The sequence below is a fragment of the Schistocerca nitens genome, chromosome 9 (assembly GCF_023898315.1).
Source record: "Schistocerca nitens isolate TAMUIC-IGC-003100 chromosome 9, iqSchNite1.1, whole genome shotgun sequence".
NCBI lineage: Eukaryota > Metazoa > Arthropoda > Insecta > Orthoptera > Acrididae > Schistocerca > Schistocerca nitens.
Genome location: NC_064622.1, coordinates 504,008,946 through 504,027,514, shown reverse-complemented (window position 1 = coordinate 504,027,514; position 18,569 = coordinate 504,008,946). Strand labels below are relative to the sequence as shown.

Genomic DNA, 18,569 nt, shown 5'->3' with positions numbered 1-18,569 from the left:
GACATTTCTAACAAGGCAATCCTGTATTGTAAATGTTCTCATCTCCATTGATTACTTATATTTAAACAATGGAAAATCCAGGATGGACTGTAACAATATTACTAAAAGGATAGTTGCTACTCACTATATAGCAGAGCTCCTGTGTCGCAGAATAGCACAATAAAAAGACTGTAGGAAAGAGCTTTTGGCTAACAAGGCCTCTGGCAAAAACACACACACACACACACACACACACACACACACACACACACACACACACACACACACACACACAACCACAGTCTCTGGCAGCTGGAGCCAGACGGGCACCAGTACCACACTATAGGAGAGAAAACTGGGTGACTGGGTGGGGGTAAGGAGGGGGCTGGGGTGGGGGGTGGGGGGAGAAGGATAGCAGGATAGGGGTGAGGGATGGTAAACTGTTGCAGGGAGGATGCAGGGACAACATGGAAAGGAGGGCAGCTAGGTGCAGTTCGGAAGTTAGATGGAGGGCAGTGCAGAGAGAGAGGAGGGGGGTGGGGGTGGGGGTGTAGAGGAATAGGAGAAAAGTAAAAAGACTGGGTGCATTGGTGGAATAGAGGGCTGTTTGTGCTGGATTGGGAACAGGCAAGGGGCTAGATGGGTAAGGACAATGACTAACGAAGGCTGAGGCCAGGAGGATTACGGGAATGTAGGATACATTGCAGTAAGAGTTCCCACCTGCACAGTTCAGAAGAGCTGGTGTTGGTGTGAAGGATTCAGATGGCACAGGCTATGAAGCAGTCACTGAGCTGAAGAATGTCATGTTGCTGGCATGCTCATAAAGCTAACTTTCTGACAGTCTTTTTGTTGTGCCTTTCAGCGACTCAGCATCTCCGCTGTATGGTGAGTACGATTACTTATATTTCATTATATATGCTTACGGCAGGAGAAGCTGCAGTCCTCCACTAAATTCATTACCACTATAGTGCTATTCTCACATACTCTGGTTGTTGTGTTCGGAAGTAATAAAAGAGAACATCAGTAACAATAAAAATTTGAGTTAGGGCTGGAGGCACGTTCACGCTGCCTGAAGATTATGATGAATGACTGCAATAAGTGGGAAATCCAGGTTCTGATCCCTGTCTGGCAAAAATGTTTGACACAGCATAAGCATTACATGACTGATGTGGCAAGTTTTCAATGACTATTTCTCTTTGTTACAGTGTATTTTGACTTATTCAGTATCACATCTGGTTTTCCATCATGACGAGATTTATGAAATGTGATGGATGGAGAATTAATGAAAAGGTTTGTGTCAAACTATGCAATCAGACTGCCCATATTGATTGCATGATGTACTTTCTTCATAATAAATGTGAAACCTTACGCACAATAATAAGTCAGCATCTGAAGCACCGGAAGTGTTCTTGGTATTTATTTGAGAATGGTAAAAATCACAGTCTTACCTTAGATTTACAGCACAAGCTTTAGTTATGTACAACTATACATAATTTTTATACATTATACTTCTATGAAAAACAATGTAGTTTGCTTTACACATCATCCTGTGTGGAGTAGCACACATATAATACATGTCAATCTAAGAAGACTATGACAAATATTAAGTCAATATGAATAAAATATAAGTAAGTGTCGCAAGTTTGTAATTAAAAGAGATCAATTGTCAGGAAACATTACCTATAATCTTACAAAAAAGATTAACTTTTATTTACAAATCTATGACTCATTCAAAGTTGCTTGGAAAAAAATGGATGAATTGCTTGCTGAAGATCTATTAAGATTGTCCTTGTAATACATTCAACCACCTCAAACGCACACAAAATTTACACAGATACTTACGTGTATGTATAACTAATTATAAATTATGCCTCGCATAAACACATGTGATGCTGCTAAATGTAAATACTGGCAATTTTGACTGTGTAGTTCAGTATCATAAACTTAGCTTTTATTTGTTCCTCACGGATAACATTATAGTGTACGTTTGATGTACTCTGTGCAAAAAGCTAAAAGAACTTCTAAATGAAAAGGCATAGATCTTGTGCTTCTTAAATCACAATTAGTTACTTAATACTTTGTTGTCAATATCTATCCAATACATCTACATTTAAAAGATAACATTCTATTCTTTTTTTAATAAATGAAGGCCAATTTATGTAGATGTGATGCTTGCATAAGAGAAGGGCAGTAGCGTTCTCACATTAAATCAGTTCACACTTCAACATAATGAAAGCAAATTATTGTCTCATCATAACAGCAGCTACATGTACAGACAATAATTTCAAAAAGTGTGCACAACAGCAAGTGTGGACAGACTTACTATAGTATTAAGACATTACAAATACTATATTCGTAGGGAATATCAGTAACTTTCCATTGAGAAAATAATTTTGTTCTTATCCATGAGTGTACTTGTCTGTTTAACATTACTTCATTAACCAAGCATTGGCATAATACAAAAACATACCTGCATTAGGAACTTAACAATTTGACCAAGACTGCTTTTCTAATTATAGTAGGTCAGTACTCATAGAAAGTAATGTATGTGCCCTTAAAAATTGTGAGAAACATTTCCAAAATAGCTACCCACTAGAGTAGGTGTGTGTGTGTGTGGGGGGGGGGGGGGGGGTGCAAGTGCATGAACTGACTGCAGTAACCTGGTCTTTTCTACAGTGTCTGCTAAACTTGATGGCAGAACATGATAGTTGCTGTTCTCTTTTGTTTTGTTGTACTAGGTCATATGATGGGTGAGGTGGGGATCTAAAAAATATATGTGTTGGTTCCCACATGTCATGTTAGTTATTTATCAGTGCCCAATATTTTTTATTTAAGAAAAGTATTTTTAAGAGGCAGTGGATGGATAAGTTACTGATACCTCCACAGGTTGCTGATAGATTTAATACTGAAACACTTAAAAGGTCCTTCTTAATGCTGCAACTAAGCTACTAACAATGCTAGCCAATTTAAAATATGAAGCTCAAACTATTTTTGAATGCATTGTCATCTTCAGGTAATGAGGCACAGAGTGTAATAACAAATATCTAAATTTTAGAAAATTAAATATACAATTTTAATGCACACAAAAAGAAATAATTAATTCTGTACACTTACATACATTACATACATACATACATACATACATACATACATACATATACACAAAACTAAAGTACAAGATTTCCTTTTATGTTTTTAAAAGAACATTGTAAACACAAAAAACAGTTTTGACTAACAATTTTTAAAATGGCTATTAGAATTAAGAAATCCTATTTAGAGGGTAAAAGTACCAAACCACATTGTTTAATGCCAATATCTAAAAAATGATAATCAACATCTTGCGACTTTAGAGTTTTGCTTGCGTTATTGATACAAAATAATCCTGTACACTGTTACAAAATAATTAGGAAATAGAAAAAGGAAAACGGGAGGAAAAATTTTAGTTATCTAGGAACATATTCAACAAGATGTCAGCTATCACAATTTAGGGATATCACCAGTGTGTAATGCAAACACAATTGTAACTGAAGGAAAAACCTATCTTCATTCACTTAACAGATGAAGTGGCAAGTAAACACAAGACATTGACACAATGATAGTGTTCGTACAGCAAGTGCATTAATGCTAACATCACCTGCAACACAAGGGGCAGCTAGCCCCTTGAACTGCAGTTGCTATTCCACTCTGGGTATTCTATTGTCACTTACAGACAAAATTTCCATTAAAATAGTATTTTAACATATTTATTCACTTAACAATCAGTCACATTCAGAGCTGAAGAAACAAACTACAGCTATTTACCAATACACAATAAAAATAAAATAAAAATGATATGCTCACCAACATTTTAACATTACATTTTTACTTGTGCGTTTTGCAAAAACTGTACTTACAAGTACTAAAATTTATTTGCCCAAACTGTCACTTCAGACCATGAATCAAAGCACGAATTTGCAACACAAGAACTAAACAAATTCCAGAACAAAGTAACTGTGTTAAAATTTAAAAATAAAACATGAACTACAACGTAAAATAAAATTCAGTTAATTTATATAAGAACAGCCACTATATAGCTAACCAACAGTACGTCTTAAATTAACTGGTGCATGTACAGGTACTGTTACATTAAATGTTGGCGTTTTCTGTGTGAAAATGTAGGAAGGAGGTAGAAATGCTTTTACTCTTACTTCAATGGAATAAATGTTTATCCACAGCAATTAAAAAAAAGTTTGGATTTTGTGTTTTCTCTAACATGTCTAGTAACAATAAAAGAAACAACAAGATACTTCCAAGATTGCTACAGACACACATTTCAGCACACCAAAGTGATGTTTCAGGAACTGTAATAAAACCTCAGTCTTACAAGCCAAAGACATGATGAACATGTTTGAAAACAAAATGGAAGGGGGACGGGGAGACCTACAGCATTCTTATCTTGAAATATGTTATCAGTGCTTTAACACAAATTCTCCAGTCATATAGCTCTGCAACTTTATGAGCCTTCAAACTAGTACAGAGCTTTGCCAGTCACGCACTGTATGGCATCACAGCTACTGAAATCCTGTAGCCTGAAAATTCCAAATAATCTTGAAAGTTATCTGAATGTGAATCAATACTAGTTAACACTTGCTGTCTGCTGAAAAAATTATTACAATCAACAATGTAATTTACTACATCTGTTTGATTTGGATTAATTATCCAGTAACATTTTAATGACATCATGCTAATTACAACATGAGTTGTTACATGCTTCATCACACGCAATTACGATATAAAATCAAAATAAAATAAAATAGAGCTTTCTATGCATCATCAAATTTTACCAGCACTAGATGAATATCTCAAAAACTATTTCTTTTAATTAATGACTGAAAGTTACATGAAACCTCAAGTACCAAAGCCAGACCCAACGCGACAATACAAAAATCTGGAACTGGAAGCGAATCAGAATTCTTTCCATGTATTATACTTTTAAAACACATGGAAATACATCATCATTTGCTAATGTTATGTTTCCTATCATGTAGCTATGATACATAATACTAAAAACTGTGCCATTCATAATCACAACTGCTAGAAGTATATTATACTGATTAAAATTTCTGAGAGTGGTCAAAGGTACAAATATCTTGATTTTTTTGAAGACAGTTATTATTGTGTACTAAAACAAGAGTTCTGTGGTATTAAAATTATTTTTTGCTGTGGATAATGATAAGCACAAAGTAAATAATTGCCAAACTTCTTATTAAGGCACTGTTTCAAGAATAAGAACATACTCATCTGCCTGCTATATTGACATAAATTTAAAATCTCATTCTGCTGTAACCACAGATGTTATACTTCTTATTAGATAAGAGTAGAAAATATGCTCAACTGACTGGCATTGTAGAAATACACTTCTAAAACTGTGTTAATGCGCTGTCTGTTACTTCTGTATTATGATTCGTACCACTATATTACATGTGAAAAACTGAACAGAAGAATGATGAAGATATACACAGTCACAGTATAGATTTGATTAAAACAGTGGGCATAAAGACATACAAAAATATTTTTCAGAAACATAAACAACTCAAAACACGGACTACTTACAATATTTGACATTAAATATATCCACATTAACTCAAATGTAGAAGACTAATTTTGTAAGTTACAAAATTCATCCAGTACACACATTTATATTTTAATCTCCTAAAGCAGCATACAAAGGCACTCAAGAAGTTCTCACACTGTGAAAATGGTTCCACAGTTAAAATAAAGTATTCTCAGGTTTGCTCAAACCCACCAATTCACAAAAAATAGTAGTATTATAGTCTTATTAAGCTAAAGCTGAAACTACAGGTGATTACACCAAGTAACTGAATTTGAATCCCTCATTAAAATATTTCATTTTTAAGACATTACAGAGGTTGCACAGGGAACATTATTAAGGAGGTCAAATAAACCAGAACTCCATCTCAATTTTGTAAATGGAAGCAGACAAGATGAAGGAGTTAATACAAGTACAGTCGATCCATAAAAAGAACATTGGCTGTTTGGCATGGTTTTTAAGGTCAGCTTCTAATGAAAATAGTTCAAATGTGCATGTTTTAGTTTTATGACATTTCCATGTTTTAAGTTTTTGAGTTGGCATAAGATACTTTTATTTTACAAACAGTCAACAGCAGTGTGATTGTACTGAAAACACATAATGTACAATTAAACAAATTGTCAACATTCCACATTATTCGACAGTAAAACGTCAAAACTTGTTCACCCTGTTTCTTATAGCATGCACATTTCCATGCTGTATAGCAGGTGAGTGCTAACCTCGGTGTGGATCCAAAAGCTTTGCTCTATGTTGCAACACTAGTGCAGTGAAGCACAAGAAAATCAGCTGATCTTGATGTATAATCATCATTATTTTGTGTTGTCTCGGTGAACATACTGCACGCTTATGTGTGTTTTTCAGACGTGTTTATATCAGATAAGTTTACAAGTGGAGTTAACATTTCATAAGTTATAGTATTTGACAAGTATTTTACAGTTTGATGTCCTCCCACATTGGTGGTCCATTTTTTTACTTATAAAGAAAGATTTAAATTTTGATTTTTCTTATGTGTTACGCATACATTACGTACCCTAGTATCAACTTTTAAATTAATGTAACAACTAAACTGAGCTGTGGGAAGTCGTAAACTAACAAGAGTACTATATCCAAAAAACAGCTTTCCATGAGTTTAGCTGACTTGACAGCAAGGGAACTACAGATGCAATGAACAAATTTGCTCCAGATGAATCCAAAATGCCCAAAATAAAAATAAGTTTAGCAATAATGGAAATCCTACAGATACTTGTTGTTGGCAATAAGTTATACTCATATCTACTGTCAAAAATGTAGATATTATTGCCCCTAAATACACAAGGCAAATAATACTGGTAGGAACACGTAAACAGTGTAAAAAGCAAAGGAAGACAAAGAGAAAGAATAACTATTTCGCAGCACAAAAATGATATAACACTACGTTTGTGATTCTCTCCAACACAAAACTAATGTCGGGTTACCTAAATTACCATAACAGAGTTGATTACTACAGGACATCTGTTGCCACAGTTCAGATGTAGGTTTTACTTGTGCCACGATGTGATTTTCATAGTGCACGGCTCGCCAGTACTTAGGATTGGCAGGCAACACTTCAGTACTGTCGAGAAACGCAATAAAAAGAAACAAATCTATACCTGGTTTTCTGAGCTGTTCATCCTCACATCAGGTGTGTCCCTCACATCCTGCCTCTTCTTCCTAACCTTCCAAAACACAACCCTCTTTTTTTCCCTCCTAGTTTGATTTTGTCTGTCAGCAGCATCAGAAATTCACCTTCTCAGGGCAAGTACTAGTCAGTTGTACTGTTTCCTCACAACTCTACAGTTTCCTCAAACAAATTCTCTGTACAACACAATTTTAGCATGTCTTGCCTAGTCTAATGCTCAAAATGACAACAAATGAGCTCTCATCCAAGTCCAGTTTCAGACCTACAACTAAGTAGTGTTGGCTGTGACAGACAGCTGTTATTAACAATATTATGAAAATGATAGACTGTTACTCACCATATAGCAGAGATGCTGAGTTGCAGATAGGCACAACAAAGAGACTGTTAGGAAAGTAAGCTTTCAGCCAAAAGGCCTTCTAAATTTGGAAAAATTGGCTGAAAGCTTATTTGTCTAACAGTCTTTTTGTTGTGCTCATCTGCGACTCGACACCTCTGCCATATGATGCATAGCAATCTATCCTTTTCAAAATATTGTCATCATTCCATCCTGAATTTTCCAGTTTGACAACTGTTATTAAGATGAGCGCAGGATTCAGTCAATTATCAAATATTCCAGTTCTGACGAGACCTATGTAGAAGTTATCAAGAAGAATGAATGTGAAATTTTGGGCTGCTCTATGAGATTTCCACAACTGAAACATCAGAGGACATTCATTGTAACTCGGAGGCACTGTAACAACTGTAATAATAAAATGAATTCATCGTAAACAAAAAAAGCTCATTCAGCACATACAGGTTTGATCATACTTTGCCCATACCATTACCCTCTGTTTTATAGATGTTTGTATGAACTAATGTGAGCAGTTTCCACACACACACACCTGATAATAACTATCTTTCTTACACCACAAATGCTAATCAGCAGGCAGTATGTGATGGCACTGTAGTGGTTATTCCACATTCACAAGCACGTTACACGAAGTGGACAGATTTGGTAAAAATGGACTCTCACATAACCGTTAGGACTTATGACAAGTTAAGAGAAGTCAAAATGTGTGTACTGAATGTATAGAACACAATAATGTTGTTTTCAAGGTAAAAGAAGATACATAAATGAAATATCTATAGTACAATACAATAAAACTTCATTAACAACAAGAAATATAATTTCCCATAAACTCCTTTATAATATGATGTAGATAAAAGTATTTTGAAGGTTCAAGCAGAAGAAATTAATGGAATGCCATAAAATCACCTGTCAGGGATAACGTCATTGAATAAACTCCTTGAGGAGTGGTTTTTCTTCCCGATGTGAACAATGCCTTTTAACAGAAATGACACACACACACACACACACACACACACACACACACACACACAATACTACTGAAAGTAACACTTACAACAAGGTGATGCTACTAAAAAAAGGCTTTCTCACTTTTCCAGAAAAGGAAAAAAGTCCTTACCCATCATTCTCTAAATCACATTCCATAACTCATACAAGAGTAAAATTCAGGACCATAGTGATGTAGAAATTATTCATTTCCCATGAATAATATAGTGGCATTTTCACAGAAAAAAGTAATTCATTGACGTCCCAGACAATGAAACTTCAAGAATGTCCAACACAATAACATTGCACAGAGTTCCGACAGTGCTTGTGAGCAAACTGGTGTTATTTCTGCAGATAAGACATCCATAAGCAGAGGCTCACTGCAATACATACACAGATCTCCTTTATGACACTCGCTAACAGAACCTTGTTTCAAATGTGCATAAAATGCTACATTATCAACAGCATCTGCCTGTGACAGTGGTACTGATTCCTGGGAACAGTTTTACTGCTGTGTGTTAGGATATGAGTAACCTCATTTTTGTCAGAAAGATGTGGATCATCATTCTTTAATAACAGACACTGTTGTTTTTAAGGACAAGTAAATTTGCCATTGTCAAAGATAAGCAATTGCTTGGTGGACAAGTCATAGACTTAACAAGAGTAAGTAGTTTTTTATGCAAATGTTTCTTTAAACTGAACATGTATAACACTCATCTTCTGTCAGAACTTCTGCCATTCATAGCTTATGAAGTATGTAAGTCTTTAATAATCATTTATTCTATCACAATGACTGACAGTACAATACTTCCACTTAGGGCATTAGGGAATATCACTGTCAAAGTATCACTCAATTACGTCTTTTTGGCTGAACGGGCACTCCAGACAATAAATCTATGTCTTTAGTGTCTACTCTGACATCCCAGCTACTAAGCAAGTAGAAAGGCACATTAAATGAAATATTTTTACGATATAGAATTAAAAGTGGTAGAAAATACATTCCCGTGTGGGGCACGTCAATAAATATGTGCACATGCTCTCGCAAATTTTGACACTGGTCAAGAAATTACTTGCAGTTCACATGTATTACATATCAGAATAACTATTCAAAAGAGAAGACACATTAATTCTGTACCAAAAATAAGAATCACTTTTTGACAATACTGGCTCCATTACATGAAACTGCCAATAAATGTACATCTGGCACTCACGAAAGCACCTTTATAGTGCTCGTGGAATTTCTCTTTAGTGACAGCAGAGGTATTAGCATCTGAATCGTACCTCGAGAGACTCGTCACAGAACCGAAACGCAACCTTCAGACAGACATGCAAGACACCAGTTCCTGGCACAGCTGGCTGTACTGTAAGTGGTCACCGGATATTCTACGCATTTTCAGACCCTTAGACTCACAACCGAACACCCTCAGCTCAATCTGCACACCGCCCGGGTACTCCAGGGCGAGTCCACCACCACCGCCGTCATCGTCACATCCGTCCGTCGAGCCCCACTCGCCTCCGTATGCAAAGCTCGACGGAGGTGCGCGCGTGTCTATAATACTCTTGACCAGACCGAGAATATCTGCTGCGTCGAGTCGCGAACAAAAATCTGACAGTGCCACCTCGAATGATCCGCTAGATGTCTTTTGCAGCTCAGAAGCGACGACACCATCCTGAGGTGATGGAGGCGAAGAAGGTGGCGACGTCACTTCGAGGTCCGCCCCCGAAGGTGGCGGGAATGTGTGATGCAGCGAAGGGTGATTCCTGGCATACTGCTCCCGCCGAATCTCGCCAGTCGTGACTGTCGGAAGGCGCTGGCGTCCGATTCCTCGGACTATGGACGGGCGGCCGGGATCACACGGGCCGGGTATCTGTAAAATAATTCCAGATTACTACAAATCGTGCAGGTATGAAGTAAAGCTGTCATTGACCTGAAGGTTGATACGAGCACTCCGTCAGTTTACTAGGCACAGTCCTATCAGGAGGAGTAGGCAGAAGGCTCCGTCCGACACTCAAACTGAATTACCCGGCTAATTACTCCGATGTTGACCAGAGATTGCACCTGAGACCTTCAGATCTATTAAAAAAGTAGAAACCTGCCTCGATTGCGAAAAAAAGCACCTAGTGTTAACCTAGGTTTCGGCGTAGATAATTACACCTTCTACGCTGAAACCTAGGTTAACACTAGGTGCTTTTTTCGCAATCGAGGTGGGTTTCTAGTTTTTTAATATATTAACCAACGATTGCTGACGCATTGCTTAAAAAGTTCCTGTGCCATGCATTAATTAATATTTAATAACAATTACTATGGTGCATTAAATGCCTTATACTGTTCAATGGCACACCACACCATGAACCTCAAAATTAATATTATTCATGACCAACTGCATCACATTTCCTCTTCCCTTCCATTGCACCATGGCATTTATCCACTACATATGCCCACCGTATGTGTGTTTCCTCCATTCTTCGTCCTTTGTATTCTATACTTTATATATAAGGTTCCTTGAAAAAATAATGCAAATTTTTATTTTTGCATCATTATAGTATTGTTTTGGACCACAAATTCAAGAACAAGAAGAAAGTTGAGTAAGTGCGCTATCATAGTGCAAATGCCATGAATTGTTTCATGAAAACTCTGGGTGGTCTTTTCAGTTTGCTTTACACAACTAGCATTCAACTTTTAAGTAGTAATTTTTATTGATTGTTCAATCTTTTGGCAAGAACTCATGATGCACTATGGTGTTAAATTTACAGAACACAGTGAGAGTAGCCACCACATGTGACCACACTTGTCAAGCATTTCTCAGTCTCTGTGGCCCCAAATGCTTCCACCAGAATGACTGACCCTTAAATTTCACATCGTATCTTTAAATCCACTTTTCATCACCTCTTATGATACATTTCAGTAGTTTTGCTTCACTGTTGGCTTCATCTAGCAATTCCTGAACAACTTGCATTTCCCCCTTTTTTACTAGTTCACAATTTTGGGAAAAATTTTGCTATCTCACATTTAATACCTAAAACGTCCTAAAAATTAGATGGCCTGATGCACTGACAACACCAGTAGCTTCTGTGATAGTGATTCAGTGATTCTTCATAATAATTTCTTTTAAATTTTCCACAATTTCATCAGTTGATTATGTGCAAGGCCATTCAGGGCAGTAGTAGCTTTCAATATCTTCACAGCCTTCTTAAAAATATTTACACAATTCATAAATCCTTGTTTTCTCATAAATTCTAAAACCTTGCTGCACATCATTCCATTTCTTTTTTGTAAAATTTATATGAATTCTCTAATGAATGTTTATACAAAATAAATAATCACCTGGACTACCCATTCCCTTATTTTACATATGGGAAAGGGAAGCGGGTTTTTGCGATTTCGTACATTTTATTAGTATGATTTACATGTTTATTTCATTGTTCTGTTGGTAAACATGTGTGAAACGTGACTTTACACTGTCAGCCATATCAGATATTTAGTCTGTGGTCAAGTGTCAAAGTAATTACATTCATTTTTTTTAAAAATAAGGGAAAGAGAACTATTCACTCACCTACAGCAGACTGATGTGTGGTGTACAGACAAAAGTGACAGAAAATTCAACGAATGTAATTGGATGGATAAAAAATTTACTCACCAAGTGGCAGCAGTACACACACACACACACACACACACACACACACACACACACACACACACACACACACACACACACACACACACACACACATGAAAGATGGTTATAACGGTTGAAGTGGAAGGAAGAGGAGTGAAGGAAAAGGCCTGGAGAGGTCTAGCAAAAGGGGTAGATTTTGGAAAAGTCACCCAGAACCATGGGTCACGGGAGACTTACTGGATGAGATGAGAAGAAAAGACGGATTGTTGGGGACTGTATCAGATGAGATATGAAAACCTGAGAGCTTAAAGGTGGAAGACAGAGTAATATGCAAGACAGAGATTACTGCTAAAACATTGTGTAAGAGCTAATATGAGTGAAAAGGTACGTGCACTGTACATATCAGAGGTGGGAGGAGGGTGGCGAAAAATAGACAGATAAGAAAATGAAAGATGTAGAAAACTAAAACACAGAGAAGAAAGAAGTAGTTATTGTGAAGGAATGCTGAGACGGAAGAAATTAACATAAATTAAGGCCAGGTGCTTGGTAAGAAGCAAGGACATGTTGTAACGCTGGTTCCCACCAATGGAGTTCTGAGAAACTGGTGTCTGGGGGAAGAATCCAGATGACGCCTGTGGTGAAACAGGCACCGAGGTCATGATTGTCATGTTGTAGAGCATGCTCTGCAACAGGATATTGTGTGTCGCCAGTATACACCCTCTGCCTATGCCCATTCATCCTAACTGATAATTTGGTTGTAGTCATGCCGATGTGAAAGGCCAAACAGCTCGTATATGATGCGTTGTTTCACAGGTGGCTCTCCCTTGGACATATCCTTTTTGCCAGTTATAGGGTTGTTATAGGTGGTGGTAGGAGGGTGCGTAGCGCAAGTCTTGCAGTGGGGATGGCCACAGGGGTAGGAGCCATAGGGTAGGGAGACGGGTGCAGGAGGAGAATGAATATTGCGGAGATTGGGAGGGCTACACAAATCTATTCTAGGTGCGGTACACAAAATCTCAGACAGAGTGGATCTCATTTCAGGGCATGATTTTAGGAAGTCACAGGCCTTGTCGAATTAGCTGATTAATACATTCCAGACCAGGATAATACTGAATGACCAGTGGTGTGCTCCAAAGTTATTTTTTGGAGAGATCAGCAGTACCAGGATTGGATGTGTATAAAATTCAATTACATAATTCTATGTGCCACCCATCAGTCTACTACAGGTGAGTGGTCATCTTTCACTTATTTTCTAAAATGAAGGTAATGCCTTTGATAGTTGATAACAAACTAAGTATCTGATACAGCTAATAATGTGAACTTGCTTTTCAGGCATGTTTACCAACAGAAAAATGAAAAAAAAAAACATGCAAATTGTACTAATAAACTACACAATATCACAAAAACCCTGATACTTTCTGAATACACCTCAAAGACCGCAGCCTCACCATTGGTACACACAAAAAATGTAGTGACACAGATGAGTATCATGGCAATTAGAGTAAATTATAAACCATGCAGTGTTCCTCTTATCTCGCACAATGGGAGAGTGAGCTTTTCAGAAAACACATTAAATTCACATAAATATTCATAACATGCTGCTGTATGACTGCATGTCATATTTAGAGCATCAGTGTGCTCACTTTATGAACAGGGAAAATGTTGAAATTACAGCAATGCATCACATCATGTTATGTAAAATCATTGTTACTAATAGGACAAATGGTTATGTTTCATAAGGTCAATGAAGGACTGGACTGAGATTTATTCCAGCCTGATACTGTTTTCAATTACCTAAAAGATCTTAAAAACTAGAGCTTTCTAAATAATTTTTCTTAGGTTATAAGAAGTCTGTAATTGTTTTACTTCACTTGCTGTAGTCTTTGGTTATTAGGGCAAGTGTGAACTATTCTTACACGTGTCATAACTTTCCTTTAGACAGACTTTATTAATTTGTCTTCCTTTGCATCAGGATGTTATGAACTTATTATGTACTTTAACATGAAGTCACATCAAATAAATTTCTCAGTGTATTGATTTTAAATCTTACAAATAGGATGTGTGTACTTTTCACAAAATCTATTTGTATTTAGTTGTCCATCCATCTATTTGTCAACTTCAGAATACAAATAATATCCCTAATACATACTCAGTTGCCTTTGATGATATGGCCAAAATATGTTAACTCCAACCAGCTACAAATACGTTAAATATTTATTGGTTGTATTATATATTAAAATCCATACATCTGATGTAATGTTCTGGATATCTGTAAGAAAGTATATCTGTATTTTTTTGTGTCTCATCTGATTCCCTTACATTAAATTGTTGTTTTTGGTACACTATATGGTTCATTCAAATCTTTCTTGTTTACTGTGAACATACATTGATCAGCAACAACATTATGACCACCAACTTACTATTGATACAAAACCACCCAGCTGATAGCAATGTCACATGATGAAAAATGACTGCTGATGAGGCACACTCATGGTGCGTGTAATATAGGTGACGTGTAGTATCAGTGAGCGGGTTGTGCACATGTAACATGGAAAAGGTGCACCATCTCTTCGAGTTTGACCTGAGGGCAGACTATGACGGCCCAGAGGCTTGGCATGAGCATTTCAGAAACTGCACGACTTGTTGGATGTTTGAGAAGGGCTGTGGTGAGTGTCCTCAACATGTGGCAAAACTGAGGTGAAACATCCAGACGTCTTGGGGTTGGCAGCCAACCCTCATTGGTGATGTCGGACCTCGTAGGCTGGGCCGACTGGTAAAACAGGACAGGCAGACTGGTAAAACAGGACAGGCAGAAAACTGAGGTGAGAGTACAAGTTTGTCTGAACACACAGTGCACCGAACACTCCTATCGATGGGCCTCAGCAGCTGACGATCCGCGCATGTGACAATGTCAACACCGCGACATCGGCAACTACGACTGAAATGGACACGTGACCTTTGGCACGGATGTTAGCCCAGTCACAAAGCATTGCACAGTCTAATGAATTCTGGTACCTTCTTCAACACGCTGATGGGAGGACTCGATCTGTCATCTTCCAGGGGAACAACTCCTTGACACCTGTACTGCAGGAGGGAGACAAGCTGGCGGCAGATCCATTATGCTCTGGGAAATATTCACTTGGGCATCCGTGGGTCCAGAGAGCTCGTGCAAGGCGAAGCTCGGCCGAGGAGTATCGTACACTGGTTGCACACCCCTTCGTGACAATCGTGCTTCCTGACGGCATGGCATTTTTCAGTAAGATAATGCACCGTGTCATAAGGCCAAGAGTGTGATGGAGTGGTTCAAGGAACACAGTGACAAAGTTGCAATTGATGTGAATTAGGTGACGTGTGTATGTGTATGTGTGTGGGTGTGGTGCCAACTCCCTCCAGTGACCTACCAAGGCCTCATTGCTTCCATACTACGATCCATGTCAAAAGTTTAGGTGGGCAGTCACAATGTTTTGGCTAATCAGTCTTATGTTGGTGAGTATAACATGGGGTTCTTATTATGTCCACATTGTTATTTTTCCATATACAACCAAGAAAACTGAGGTTACACACACCCATTAATATTTGATGATTTACTGTACAACTCTAATAGTGAAGCAGTAAGTTGTCCCGTTTTTCATCCTTAGGATGACAAAAGGAACTCTGCAGTTGTATATTTTAACTACTTTCATGATTAAAAACAGATTATAGATTATGCTACAGCTACATTTGTATTTGTTATTATTAGGTTGCTACATAAGTTTGTAGCTTTTTTAAATAATGGAACTTCAGGTAGGAACATCAGTAATGTAGGAAAAGATAGAGTGCCACTTATCATAAAGATAACACACTATGTTGCAGACAGGCACAGTTAAAACACACTTACATACAAGCTTTTGGCTATAGCCTTCGTTGGAAAAAGAGAAACAGGTCCCATTCATTCTCATGCAGGCAAGCGCCCCTCACACACGTGTGACCGCACAACTCTGGCAGCTCAGGCCAGAATGCAATAGTAACATTACAATAGAATAATAATGTTAACAAGATGAAGGAGAAGAATTCTGGTCCGAGATGCCAGAGCTGGCAGAAATGTGTGTAAGAGGTGAGCTTGCTTGCACGAATGAATGATGTGCGTTTTTCTTTTTTGACAAAGGCTGTGGCTGAAAGCTTATGTGTAAATGTCTTAATTGTGCCTATCTGTAACTTAGCACGTTATCTTTAGGTTCACAGCTTTTTTGCTTTGCGTGTCGGTATTCCAGTTGCTATCGGTTTATTTATCGATTGTCATTTTTTATTTGTAGTTCACTGTTGCTATTTGAATTTACGTATTGTCAGTTTGTCATTTGGAGATCCTGGAGGCTAGAAAATAAAGTACCAAATGGAGAAATCTGAACATTTCTGGCATACACTTCTGTTCGAGTTCAGTGGAAGGGTGAAATCAGCAGAGGCAGCCAGAAACATTTACGCCACGTACGGGAATAATGCAACTGGAAAGAGCACGGCGAGAAAATAGTTTTCTCATTTTAAAGATGATTGTTTTGACATTAGTGCCTCTCCACATTCGAGAAGACCTTTGTGGTTTGATGATCGTTTAAACACTTTAATCCACAATGGTCCACTTAAGTGTACTCGAGAACTGACAAAGGTGAGGAACTACAATCGTACCATCATCGTGCAACATTTGCATCCAAAGGGAAAGGTTTGAAAATCGAGCCTATGTTCTGAGGTAAGATCGTGAAAATCAGCAGGTGGCCATATGTGCATCTCTGTTGCTCATCATCAATTGGCTCATGACTAACACCAACCATTTCTATCCTGTATCATTACCAGCAACAAGAAATGGTGTCTTTATGCTAACGTAAGGAATGGTTGAGCCCAAACAAAGTAGCAATTTCCTGTACAAAGATCAGTGCCCATCTACAAAAGATAACAGTATGCACCTGGTGTAACCATCACTACTGACATTTATTGTCAACAAGTAAGGTGTCTTGCAGACACAATCCGAGAACAACAAGTGATGCTACTCCATGATAGCACCTGCCTGCATTCTGCTACACTGACCAAAAAAACTATACAAGAGTTCAGTTGCAAAGTCATCCACAAACACCTTATTCACCTTTTCCACTCTTTACCAAACAACCCTCAAGGAAATTCCTTTCTGTGCAAAACTGCACATTTAACACGGCTTGACGAGTTCTTTGCCTCAAAACTGGGTGATTTCTACAGTCACAGAATCGAAAAGTTATCCCAGAATTGGTAGAAGGTTGTAAATAGTGAAGGGGTAAGTATTATTGATACTGAAGTGCCTGTTATGTGTATCTGTTGCATTTACTAAATTTATGGAAAAACACTATGAACTTATGCACCAACCTAATATTACATAAGCATCATTCAGCAATTAAACAGGCAAACGTATATAGTGAAGGCAACGCCATAAGCGAGGAACTAAAACTTTTAATTGACAATCTTGGCAAGAGAGTTGGTCACTGGTTCAATTGATGTTTACTTAAATATAACATCCTCCAGGCTTCAAAAGAGAGCAGTTAGGATAATTGCTAATATAAGCAAACACCAGTCCTGTAGGGACTATTTCAAAAATTTTAAATTACTGACTGTGTAATCATTGTATGTATTTAAGACCATAATGTTTGTAAAAGAGAACAAGGAAAATAGTGTAAAGAACAGTGACACCCATAATTACAATACTCGAGCCAAAAGTGACTATCATAGGATACGGACTAACAAGAAAGCTGCAGACCACAGTTCATATGTAACTGGAGACAATTCTATAATAAGTTGCCAAAAAATATAAAGCAACTCCAAGGCAATCTTTTCAAGCGCAAGTTGAAAAATTTGTTAATAGAAAGATGTTTATACTCATTAGAAGAATTCTGAGCTGCAGTACTGTTAGTTTATTCTTTTACATACTGCCATATATTAGTGGTGGTATTGTTATAATTGGCTAATTGATGTATATAATCATTATATGTATGGAGTGATATATGTGTTTATAACATTATTGCATGGAACGATATACAATGTGCTATTTGATGTGTATATTCATTCTTGGAATGACATGATATTGATATAATTGTAGAAAAAATGACGCTGTCCAAGACTGTAAAGTTAACATGGACAAAGAAACATTATTATTATTATTATTATTATTATTATTATTTGCAATGAACTCCGAAATTGTTTCAATAGCAATGGTGATGCATTTTTGGACAAGATTTTAACCTGTGATGACCTATGGATGACCGATTTTGATCAAGTTTTGCAAGGATGTGCTATACATACTGAGGGGATGCACACCCACATTTGGGAGTGTGTGCACTATCAGATCACTAACCTTCAGAAAGTATGCCAGTGGAATGTGAAGTTCAAAATGTTGATGTCACA

General features: G+C 37.4%; 1 protein-coding gene across 1 annotated transcript in view; it reads right to left on the bottom strand.

Moving 5' to 3' along the window:
• Nucleotides 1–8,563: 8,563 nt before the first annotated feature.
• LOC126204437 (serine/threonine-protein kinase SIK3) overlaps nt 8,564–18,569 on the bottom strand; it is a 538,421-nt gene continuing 528,415 nt past the window's right edge. Inside the window, exon 19 of the mRNA XM_049938826.1 lies at nt 8,564–10,427. Within this exon, the coding sequence (XP_049794783.1) occupies nt 9,876–10,427 (552 nt within the window). The 3' untranslated portion in view covers nt 8,564–9,875. The remainder of the gene's footprint in view (nt 10,428–18,569) is intronic.